This window comes from Vanacampus margaritifer, chromosome 3, assembly GCF_051991255.1.
Source record: "Vanacampus margaritifer isolate UIUO_Vmar chromosome 3, RoL_Vmar_1.0, whole genome shotgun sequence".
Classification (NCBI taxonomy): Eukaryota; Metazoa; Chordata; class Actinopteri; order Syngnathiformes; family Syngnathidae; genus Vanacampus; species Vanacampus margaritifer.
Window position 1 is genome coordinate 10225996 of NC_135434.1, and position 11800 is coordinate 10237795.

An 11800-nucleotide genomic window follows, 5' to 3' on the forward strand; every position below is an offset into this window, starting at 1 on the left:
GCACTTCCAGAAAAAAGAGCGACTTCAGTGAATGAAGCTGTTCTCCCACCGGCAGACCGAGCAACGTTTCTCCCAAGACAAAACAACAAAACGTCTCCTTATTTGAACACGTTCGCCCCTATTGTTTTTGTTTTATTTTTTACAACCCCTACGTGGAAAAGGCCACAGCTTCTTGTCTGTTTTTTTTTTTGCCTTCATTTTGATAAGGTAAGCGTTAAGGAAGTACTATATGTTTCTGTCCAAGTGTTGTTTGTTTAGCACACGTACAGTAACGAGTAAGATTCAGTTGAACGAGAAGTCAAAGATGTGGCGACTTTTATGGTGTTTTTATTGGTAACATGAACATGAATATGAATTTGAAAATCCCTCTTCGGACTGTACCGTAACAAAGCCTGTCCCAAAGGTATCAGTTGCAGAGGTGCTACTCCTCACATGCTGTACTAAAAACTTGAAAAGTACACATATCCATGTTTAAAAAAGAAGAAGTTAAGAGTACTGTTTTGACTCTTGTACTTAAAGCATACCCAACTCAACCTAACTTAATTATCGGGGTACTTAAAAAACAAACAAAAACAACCATAGTTGATCAGAAGAGCTGCTCTATATGAAACAAATATAACATTAACCATTAAACACAATAAAAAAACAACAACAATTAAACAAGGGCAGACTCATGCTGAAGTAAAAGCCAAATTTACCAACATTAATTACAGTAACGTTTATTATAAATGGTTCTCCCACCCCCAAAAGTATATTTAATATTTTTAAATTTCATTGTAAATTATTCAGTTTGAACTTTAAAGTAGCACTAAGGAACTTTTCAACCTTAATAAAATATTTTCCTATCGCTTACTAGTTGAATGGTACTCTTGCCATGGCCGGAGGGGGTCTGTATCATTTTTACTGGCACTAAGCAACTTTGAGGAGGATGGTAGGAACACTGCCACACAAAAAAACTACAAATGTGCTGACTGCTTTATGGCATACGTCACTCCCCCTTTCCCTATTCGTCACAAAGACAGAAGTCAATATATATATATATACACAATATTAAAAAAAATTACATTTGTTTTTATTTTCACTTTTAGTCATTTATTTATTTTTAATTTTGGCAGTTTTGGTCCATACTGCCAGGACGAAATGTTATTCAAATGAGGGAGCGGTTCTAAACGTGTCTTGAAAATGTTGGTTAAATTCCAAGTTGGCTGGCCTCGAGTGCTTTGGACTTTTGTATAACATCCACTAAAATGAAGGCTTGCATGTCGGCCTTCAAAGCTCCTTAAGTCTGTTTTGATTAGATTTGTTTTCCCTTCACACATTTGTGCATGGCACAGCAGCTTCAGGTGGCCGCCTTCTTTTCCGCCTTCTCTTCCACCACACTTCCTTGTCCTTGAGTAGCAGGGAGCCCCCGCGCCTCCGCCATGCCTTACAGAGCCACCCATGGAGTTGTACATGTTGCAAAGGGAAGCGCTACTACATCCCAAAACTAAACAAAACCAGGAAAGAGCTTGTGTTTGTTCTTGCTAAGTTCAAGGGCAAGCTACTATTTCAAAATGACTACATTAGGAAATCCCCTCTCTTCTCAGAAGCAAAATGTTGGTCTTGTGTTAGGTAGTTAGTTATGTTAGTTGTGGAAGTGTGTGAATCAAAAGTATTTTCCAGGCAGACCAGTCCGGGTCATTCCTGCCTTTGTGTTGGTGAAATGCGAGGGTCACTGAATGGGTTTTGTGTGTGACAATTTAGTGCGAGGCGGGGGGGCCACTGCCAAGTCGCCGCTGGCATTGAAGGGGCCGGCCCGCCGAACCCGGTGAAGAGGTTAAAGGTTGCGGCGGCTCGCCTTTGAGGATGAAGGGGAGCATTCTGGGCTGGTGGTGGTGTGTCTAAGACGGGGGGGGCGGCGGCGGTGTCAGCGGGCCTCTGAGCGGCCTTTGTTGGGCTGAGTGGCACCAGATCAGGAGCCCCGCTTTAATTCGCACACACATGTATGAGCATGCTAATGAGATGTGGGAATGTCTTTTAAAATGGCCTTATGTTCCTCAGTGATTCCCAACGGCTCTCATCATCAGGTGTGCCTGGGAAATTTCACGTAATTGGTCTGACAATTTGTTTATCTTTGTTGAAGTGACAGGCAGAACAATTAAATGCTCTTCCACTGGATGACAGAAGGCGCAATTAACTTTCGGTCCTCGAGGGCCCTCTATCCGGCATGTTTTAGATGTTTCGCTCCTCCAACACACCTGATTTGAATGCAGAAGCCTGTAAAGGATCCCAACCATTTGAATCAGGTGTGTCGGAGGAGGGAAAAGGTGACCCCTGCTTTAGGACAAACTACAATGACTTGAACTTCAAGTAGTGATGAACTGGCCCTTGAAAAGCCTTCTTTAAAAAAATTAAAAACAATTTTTTTAAGATCTTCATAATGATTGCCAAATTTGTGATGTCGTGCTAGCTGGTCCCACATTAAGTTGGCATCATTGCAGGCAAAAAAGCTAAGCTTAGCTTAGTATCGTCCGCCATCTGTCGAGAATCCCTGCTTGCGATTGGGGCCTTTTGTCAAACTAGGCGCCGTGGAATTTGCCTAAAATGGCCAAACTTCCTGGTGGGTCTGTGCGCTTCAGACTTTTTCAATCATCCTGTCACGATGGACTTGTTCATCCAAATTCGTGTCGATCAGCCTAACTGGTGTCTTCTGTTTTTTCTTACCCTTCAGGGGGTGCTACAGAGTGAGTTTTGGAGTGTCGTCTCTGGGATGTTAACAATAAATGGTGCATTAAAGTTAATGAGTTAATCTGAATAATAATAATAATGGGGTTGGGCATTAATTAGATTAATACTCATTTTAAAAATCCTTGAGAGGTGGTGCGGGGTTGGGTCCACACTTAATGACGTCATAGAGTGAGCACCCACTCGTTTTCCCTTATTGGGAGGGGCTGTGTCTTGGGAAGCCGAATGACCTAGAATTTCTCATAGAGGGGTGAACGGCGGAAAACACCACTTCGGTGATGTTTTTGGTGAGGCATTAGCATTTTAACATGGCTAAAAGCTCCAAAAAGTAGATTTTTTTCACGTTACTGTCCGTTTGAACAAATGTTTGTTGGGTTTATTGGGTTAAAATCGATTTAAAATTGTCATCGTCCTGAATGACAGAAAAAAAAATAAAACATTTTGGGCCATAACACCCCCCTAATTAATCATTAAAATGCAGATTGAATCTAACCAAATTTAAAACCAAACATATCAAAAGGCCATAATGAATATGAAAATATAGTCAGTCCCCCAAAAATGTATACATACAGTTACAGGAAAAACTTGCATAAATATTCTAGTACCAAATGTATTCTATCATCACAAGATTTATACCTTTTGCCTCTATAATTACAAGAGGTGCTCAAAATGGTGGCCATTAGCTCCCAAGCATTTTTTGTGTACGGCGTACTACTGCTTGGGTAACGTTGGCCAAAATGCTACTTATGCTTTTTTTTTTAAATATCTTGTCGTCTCATGGCCGCCAATGTAGTGTGTTTCCTGCGGTACAAAACGCTGTTATCAGACACTCCAAAAGGTTAAAGGCGTAAGTGCCAAGTCATGAGTGGAGAAGCGCAATGCGGGGGGGGGGGTTGGTATTATTCTCAACTCACAGTTAGGTGGACGGCTTGCTTGAAGGCACATTTTCTAACATACGCGCCTCTGGGTAACTTAAATAGTTTGGCTTGTTTGTGCAATTTCACACTTGAGTGACGGGCAAGCACTCCAGAGATCCAAATATTTGTATACAAGCAGTGAATGCCATTTTTCTGTACGGTAATGTTAACATGTGACATTTGTCATGCTTCCTTTAAAGCTGAACCTTGAAAGGCTAAGTTCATTCAACTTCAGATGGTTTTCAGATTTCCAAATGTTTTCTCGTAGCAAAAAGTATCCTCAGTACTTGTAGATAGTACAGGGATGTGATTTTTCCGCTAATTCGCGGAATTCCGCTTTTTTTTATCTCCCCCCCAAAAAAAAATCAGATTTTTATTTTTTATTTTTTATTTTTTTTTAAGTAGTTCATTGTGTATGCACATGACTCCGACAGATAACATCTTCTGCTATAACAAAGACATTTGTGGTATGCTCTAATATGAGTTACTTTTCATTTGGTCATGATACAATTATTTGTTCATGAAATTTGAACTCTTCAACATTATTTATGTGTTAACTTAGTAATCACATTAGTTAGATATGATGATATTCTCAGTGATAGTTTTTAAAAGCAAAGGCAGTCCAATGTTTTTGAATGTGACTGATTTTGAGTTGACTAAAACTGCCATTTTATATGGGATAGTTCAATATACATTGAAAATTTATGCTGTTGTTTTGTCTATTTCTTTGTCATGTGAGTGCATTGAAAGTACTTAAAAACACGGAAAACCCATGAGCTCCGGGGGGGCCCCTCGTCCCCCCCACCAGGGCACTGCCCTGGACCCAGCGGCCCCCAGACCCCCGGCTAAATTTTCAGATAATTTCACTTTGGTCAAATCACATCCCTGATAGTAGATACACTAATGAAGTCAACATTTGAGCTTGCTGAGTTCATTTGTCTTTGAAAGTTTAGAACCGCTGCTATTTGGTCCACATGTATGGTTAATCACGTTTCACAGTTCAAACATTTGATCTCAGAAGAGACTTTATTTACCCGCGCTTGTGCTTTGTTTCACTTTGTAAAGGCAATCTGTGATGACTGTTCCTTATTGAGTTATCACTGCAGGGCATAGGTGTCCTTTTCCTCCTAATGTTACAGCTTGTCTGCTGCTCTGCCGTGCCAAAACACGTCGTTTCATTCGGGCCCGAAGAATGTAGTCTTTGCTCTTATAACTAATAGGAAACCGATTCACAAGCGCAGCTCACGTTGTTTGCACTCCGCTGTAATGTTCTCTTTGATCCGGCTGTCCTCTCTCGAATGTCGAATGAAAGTCGTAGCGAGTGGCTGCCCTCCGCTAAAGGTTGATAACGTTGTAACATGGATCGAAAACAATCCTTCAAATGAACAATTAAATAATTCCATTTATACAATAATAATATAAAAAAAAAAAAGTCGAAGCAAAATCTCTGCCTTGAAGCTTCGCAGTGCTCACTAGTGTCGCAGCACAACTCGGTTTCAAAATAAGTTGGTGAAAGTGAAAAAAAAGAGATGGAAAATAACCCAAATTTGTGATCCGTTCATTCTTCAAAAATAACAAAGTACAGAAAGTCTATGATCTGCAATGTTAGCTAAATATAGCCCAGCACCACCAGTTCAAATGTATTGTAATGTCGCCACACATGTTCATGAATAGACAAATGCAACTGCACTTTTATTTGCTTAAATGAACAAATTGTAACATAATAAACTCAACAAAGCACAATCATAGATGAGCAGCAACAGCCAAATCTGAAACCTTAGCATTGAGTTAGCTAGTTAACTGCCAGCGCTAAGATCGCCAACAGCCAACTCTACTGCACACTCTCATGCGCTGGCACCCACGTCACTCACCAAGCAAGGCCCCACTTTTTAGAAAACGCACGCACACTCAATATGACAGATATCATAGTAGGCTACTAGTTATTGATGCATGGAAGAATCATGTATTTCTTCCTTACTTCAGCATTTAAAATGCTAAGTTCGATATGACCTCATAGGTAGGTACGACCATCATGAAGTTGGTAGGGTAGTGTCTGTTTAACAAATGTTTCAGTTTGCGCATTGCTTGTTGGATTTCAAATGATTATTTTTTTTCTTCTTTTTTTTTTTTTTTTTTTTAAACATAAGCGGATACAGGTCCTGGTGTCTTGTTTGAGTAGCTGATGTAAGATGGTGACGCAGCCTCTGGTGTGGTTTTGGTAGTGACCATCTTTGGTTTGACTTCGCCTCTTTTCTAAAAGTGGAAAAAACATTTTTGTGTTTTTTATAGTTTGGAAAATCTCTTTTGGAAGATTGGTAACACGTAGGCTACCTTTTTTCTTTCTTTTTCATTTTCATTGTAGTGATTGTCGTGGGGTTAAACACTCAAAAGTTAAACCTCTTATTTGTGTCTAGCAACAATGCGAGCTTTAAGACGTTTTCTCTAATTTGCTATCGTTCAGTTTCGCAGCACAATCATGGAGTCCGTGGCTCGGCAGAACTTGATGTTGTTTTTACACTGCTACACTGTTGCTATGCGTTAGCCTGTTTATTGCATTTTGCCACGTCTGTTAGCACTAAGCTAACCAGACTTCATGGCTCATAAACCCAAAAAACAGGTCATTCATATCACAAGGCACCACCACTATAATAACAATCATTCAAAATGTCGTCAAAATTACTTGCAACTACTGGGGAAAAAAGTTGATATTGTTGTAAAGTCCACCAGAGCAGGTTTGTTTTTTCAAAGCAATGTTCATGTTGGCCCGCTGACTGCTGCCCGTCGCGAGGGCGTCGGAGGCCTGGCTGTGCGCGTTCGAGTCCAGACTTGCGTCGCTGCAGGAGTGTGAGAACACGCTGCGCGTCCCACATCCATCTCCAAAGGTATCAAGTGTTTTTATCGGCCTGAGTCAGCATCACACTGGGGGTCGGGGAAAGATGTTGTCTTGCACACGCAGCAAAAGATACAATAATACAATACGACTCCAGAGATGTGATGGAATGATGATAGGAATCTGAAAAAGAAACAGAGGCTGTGTTCATCAGGGGATTTTGCGTCTGACGTGCATCACATCAAAATGACATTTACATGGATACGTGCACTAATGATGACATAGGTTGAAGCTGTTAAATACGGAAGAGGATTAGGGCCAGTGAACAGTGGGGAAAAAAAGTTGGCAGGATTCTGACTTTATTCTCATAATTCTGACTTTTTGACCTTCCCCCACAATTCATAGCTCTACGACATTAAGTCAGAATTTTCACTTTAAAGTGAGAATTCTCACTACAAAGTCAGGATTCTGAGGTTAAAGTCAGAATTCTCACTTTAAAGTCAGAATTATGAGAATAAAGTCAGGATTCTGAGGTTAAAGTCAGAATTCTCACTTTAAAGTCAGAATTATGAGAATAAAGTCAGAATTCTCACTTCTAAATCAGAATTGTGTGAATAAAGTCAGAATTCTCACTTTTAAGTCAGAATTATGTGAATAAAATCAGAATTATGTGAATAAAGTCAGAATTCTCACTTTTAAGTCAGAATTATGTGAATAAAGACAGAATTATGTGAATAAAGTCAGAATTCTCACTTTTAACTCTTTGACTGCCAGACGTTTTCAGAAAAGGGATGCCGTGGGTGCCAGCCGATTTAAGCATTTTTGACTGATCTTTCAAGGTTCACAGAAAATGATGTGTTTGGACTATGGAAACACACATACTACCAAATGAAAGATTGGACTCTCATCTTTCGTCAGAAAAAAAAGTTTGTTTCTACCTTATTCCGTTTTTCAGTAATAAACAATAGAAAATGGTTAGTTTCATCTCTGTTTTGAAAAAAAAACGTCTTTTAACGTCATTGGCACTCCTCCATAGGATTTTACTAAACGTTATTTAACGTTTTTGGCAGTCAAAGAGTTAAGTCAGAATTATGTAAATAAAGTCAGAATTATGTAAATAAAGTCAGAATTATGTGAATAAAGTCAGAATTCTCACTTTTAAGTCAGAATTATGTGAATAAAGTCAGAATTCTGAAAATAAAGCGAGAATCCTGCCAATCCTCCCCCCACCCCCACTTCACTGGCGCTATTCCTCTTCCGTAGTTAAAAGATTTTTAGTCCAGTATGTTAACTTAAACCTTCTCATTGATTCATTCACTGCCAGCCCAATAAAAATTTATCTTTTGACGTCTATAGCCGTCAATGGCAGTGAAGGAGTTAAACTGTAAATGCCAACATTATTATCAAGTAGAAAAAGTCCCTTTTAGATGTCTGTCAGTATTTGTTCTCTGCATGATGAGATTAGTAAAGGGCCCTGCAAACTGCCACTTAAAGGTGTGTTTAAGATCCATGCAGCTATCTGAAGGAGCAAAGCTGCTCATTTGTGGTCATGGTCGTCTTTATTCCGCGAACACTGCGATATTTATAATCGCTTTGGAAGCAGGAGCGGCTTCATCCACTAGGGTGGCTTCAACAAAAAAAAGGCAATGCAAACAAACATACACAGGTATGCTTCGGTGTGTCATGGCCAGTAATCTGCATGTACGCAAAGCTGCTGTTTAGACGGGATGCAGCAGCCCGTCTGTTGTCGTCAAGTCTTGCGTTTGTGTGATTGCTACTGTGTTAAACCACACGCCATGGCAAAGTCCGCCAAGACTTGTGAGGACCAGAATAGAAGATGGCCCGGCCCAAACATCTGCACAACCTTGACGACCCATTAGCTCGGGAGATGAGATTTGGTCATTCTATATTACAGTCAGCCTCAGATAAGCGTGCGAGAAAGAAATTCTTCATATTGTGGCTTTGAAATGTCAACTATGTTTTTCCTTGAAGTGTCACTGATAATAGCAGAAAAATGCAAAACAATCAATGGTGGCATTCCAAGGATGTCGCAGGAGAACATAACATAACCCTATTGTTCACTTTCTAATCTGCAGAGAGGGCCGTCCAAGGTGGACCTATACATAAATCAGCAAGTCATATGTCAGATTCATGCAAATAATATGTAAACGTGGAATGCACTTTTTCAGCACTATTCTTATATAACCAATTATAAATTTGGGATGGGCGAGAACCGATACCAGGCTTAATTTCAAGGTACTTGCGATGGCAGCCAATTCCATTTTATGATAAGGAACTAGAAATGACAAATAAATTAATTAATTAATGAAAAGAATAGAAAATTGCTATGAATTTCATTTAATTTGAAATAAAATGCTACATTGGGATATATATATATACTGTAGGACTTTGTTTAAAATAATCTGCCATTTTTTGGGGGGGGATTTTATGTATCAACGGTACGTACTAGTAGTATCAGTACTTGGTATCGGCGACGGCGCAAAAGTTGAGTACTGTTTTTATTGAATCAAACATCTCTAATATAAATAGTATACCAACTAACTGAAATGAAACAGAAGATGATTTGAACTTGATTAATTGTTCAGCCCTAATCTAATAAGTATGTTTTTGTTAAGAAAAGATCATGGAACTCTTCCAATAAAAACTTGCCTGATTATAAAAAAAACAAAAAATGACTGAATAGAATAATAACAGCGCTCCAGTTGATGTCATGTGTCGACTTGTCACGCCGCGTAGAATGCCGGGGGGGTGGGGAACCGCCCAAGCCGGCTATCAATGATATCAAGTCAAAGAAAGTGTGTGACTAATCCGACGACGGCAGGATGGGGCCGGTTTAGTGTGCGCAAGCGTGATTCATCAGGTCGGCGGACATCTGGAAGTGCTGCTCGCAGCTGGCCCCGTCGGCCGAGGGAGCAGAGTTGGTGGGAATGTCGCGGGGAAAATGTCGCCCGTTTGAAACACAAGAGAAGATGAATCACCGAGGTCCGGGAACGCGCTTGTTTACATCTGTGACTCGCACTTGGCTTAACCTCTGGCGTTCCTTTTGTGCGTCTGTAGGTGCGAGTTCCTGAATGCATCATGGAGGAGGGAAGCTGCTTTGGTTCATTGTAAGCTGCTCGAGCGCAACAAAGTGAATCTTGGCTGTAAGGACTAAAAAAATATCAACAAAACGGGGAACATATTTTCTCATCTGCTACCCTTTCGGATCCGAACACCTTTCCAAGTTTTTCCAGGAAAAGACATTTAAACATCACAGGAACTGTAAAGACGCTCAAAACATTGAATTCCAAGAGGGAAACCATGTGTCATGTCATCGTCACATGCCGCTCCATGCTGTGGACGCTGCTCAGTATCACGGTGGCCTTCGCCGAGCTCATCGCCTTCATGAGCCCCGATTGGCTGCTGGGATTCCCTCGCGCCGATTCCGAGGCGAGCCCCGGGGAGTACCGGCCCACTCTGGGCCTCTACAGCCGCTGCCTCCGCCTCAGCACCCGGGGAGGAGGGGTGAGCTGCGGGCCGTACGCCGGGACCTTCGCCGAGGTGGCCAGCGGCTTCTGGCAGGCGGCCATGTTGTTCCTGGCGGCGGGGATATTGGTGCTTGCCGTGGTGGCCTGCATCTCGGTCTTCAGCATGTGCTTCCAAAGCATCCTGAGGAAAAGCATCTTCAACATCTGCGGTCTGATGCAGGCCATTGCGGGTAAATGATGCAGCCACGTGCTCCGTAATCATTCGTGTAAACCGTAAATCTGTCAGCGGCTGATCTGGGATCTGTTGTTTACATTCTTGACTCACCTCCTTGTGTGTTCTCCCGCCAGGCCTCCTCCTCCTGGTGGGCCTCATGCTGTACCCAGCCGGCTGGGGTTCCGAGAAGGTGGTCGGCTACTGCGGGGCCGAGGCCTCCCCCTTCAGGCCGGCCATGTGCTCCCTCGGTTGGGCCTTTTACGCGGCCATCGGGGGAACTTTGGCGACCTTCCTGTGTGCCGTTTTGTCGGCGCAGGCCGAGGTCGCCACCTCCAGTGACAAGGTGCAAGAGGAGATAGAGGAGGGCAAGAGTCTCATCTGCGTGCTGTGACACCGGGGACTCATCCTGACTGACTCAAGGGAGCATGGACTTGTTGAGATTAGAAGCAGGAGGTGGTATGTGTGTATATATATATATCAAACAGTTTTGCTATTTTAGTAAGTCCTCGTGAAGTTGAGAAAAAGAATGTTGCGCATTTGCTGGCAAAGTGCATACCACTGAATCAGATTTAGTACACCTGCACAAATAAAAAATAAAAAACAAAAACCTAAATTCATATCACAAGTTAACCACCGTTTATCTAATTCCCCCCCCCCTCCTCCCAAAAATACAATTAAATAAAACTCACAAAATTCAGAGATACAGGCTGTCTGAACAATTGGAGATGAAAACACAATCTCAATCACAAGAGTGATGATGCGCCACCTAGTGGGGAACGTGGTGAATTGCAATCACAAATATATACATTTTTTTAATTCAGGTCGCTGGCCAGTCACACGTGTTAAGATTTCTGATATCAACACAAATCTATACTGTGAAGTATGAATGCGACTAATAATGTTTTGGATGACACTGTGACAGTGGTATTAACTGAACAATTATTGTCTTTGTAAATGGTTCTAACATTCTGCAGGTGTACCTAATGTTGTGGCCGGTGGTTGAACTGATTAGCAATAAATATGGACCACTAAACAGCGCCATACAGTGTGTGTCCAAGAGAATGGATTTCATGTTTGTAGAAGTAATTCGCTTTCAAACTAATAATGAGAAGTCGTGCTGATGTTTGTAATACTTTTGCAAATCGGTGAAAGTGAGCGGATGAGTGAGACACTAACACAATGAGTCAATGGGATGTTTTTTGTTACATTAACAAGAATAGTCAGTTTGTATGAATAAATTTCATTTTAACATATCAGTAAGTGTATTCTTGAAACATTGACATACTGAGATTTAAGTATGATTAGTTGTTTAAAAAAAATGTAGCGGGGAACCAGGATCTCATTTTTGGGTAAATATTATTTTTACATTTATTTTCATGGGACAGCGCTGGGGGGAAATGAATTTGCTCCAATGAAGTGTGCAGCTTTATTAATGTCTATACAGATAGCAACAAAAGTGAGGACACTCTAGGTAAAAATGTCTAAATGATGGTTCGATATTTATTTTTGAGGCCACCAGGGGAAGTTGTGCCACCTAGTGGAAAACATCGTGAATTACAGTCTAAGAAATGTCACTTATTTGTTGAGCAATAAACTACAGTGTGAGTCCGAGGATCTGTGATTTTAA

The 11800-nt window shown here is 41.2% G+C and overlaps 1 protein-coding gene across 1 annotated transcript; it reads left to right on the plus strand.

Annotated features, from left to right (window-relative positions):
* Nucleotides 1–11426, plus strand: LOC144048848 (LHFPL tetraspan subfamily member 2a protein-like). The gene is made up of 3 exons (XM_077561257.1): nucleotides 1–207; nucleotides 9550–10189; nucleotides 10308–11426. The coding sequence occupies exons 2-3, from the start codon at nucleotides 9793–9795 to the stop codon at nucleotides 10562–10564; spliced, it is 654 nt and encodes a 217-aa protein (XP_077417383.1). The 5' UTR covers nucleotides 1–207; nucleotides 9550–9792; the 3' UTR covers nucleotides 10565–11426.
* Nucleotides 11427–11800: the final 374 nt, after the last annotated feature.

Excerpts from the sequence above, each read along its gene's own strand:
- LOC144048848 (XM_077561257.1), top strand. The coding sequence starts at position 9,793 with ATGTGTCATGTCATCGTCACATGCCGCTCCATGCTGTGGACGCTGCTC. Across the intron at positions 10,190-10,307 it reads TCTGATGCAGGCCATTGCGG|GCCTCCTCCTCCTGGTGGGC; the intron begins GTAAATGATGCA and ends TTCTCCCGCCAG.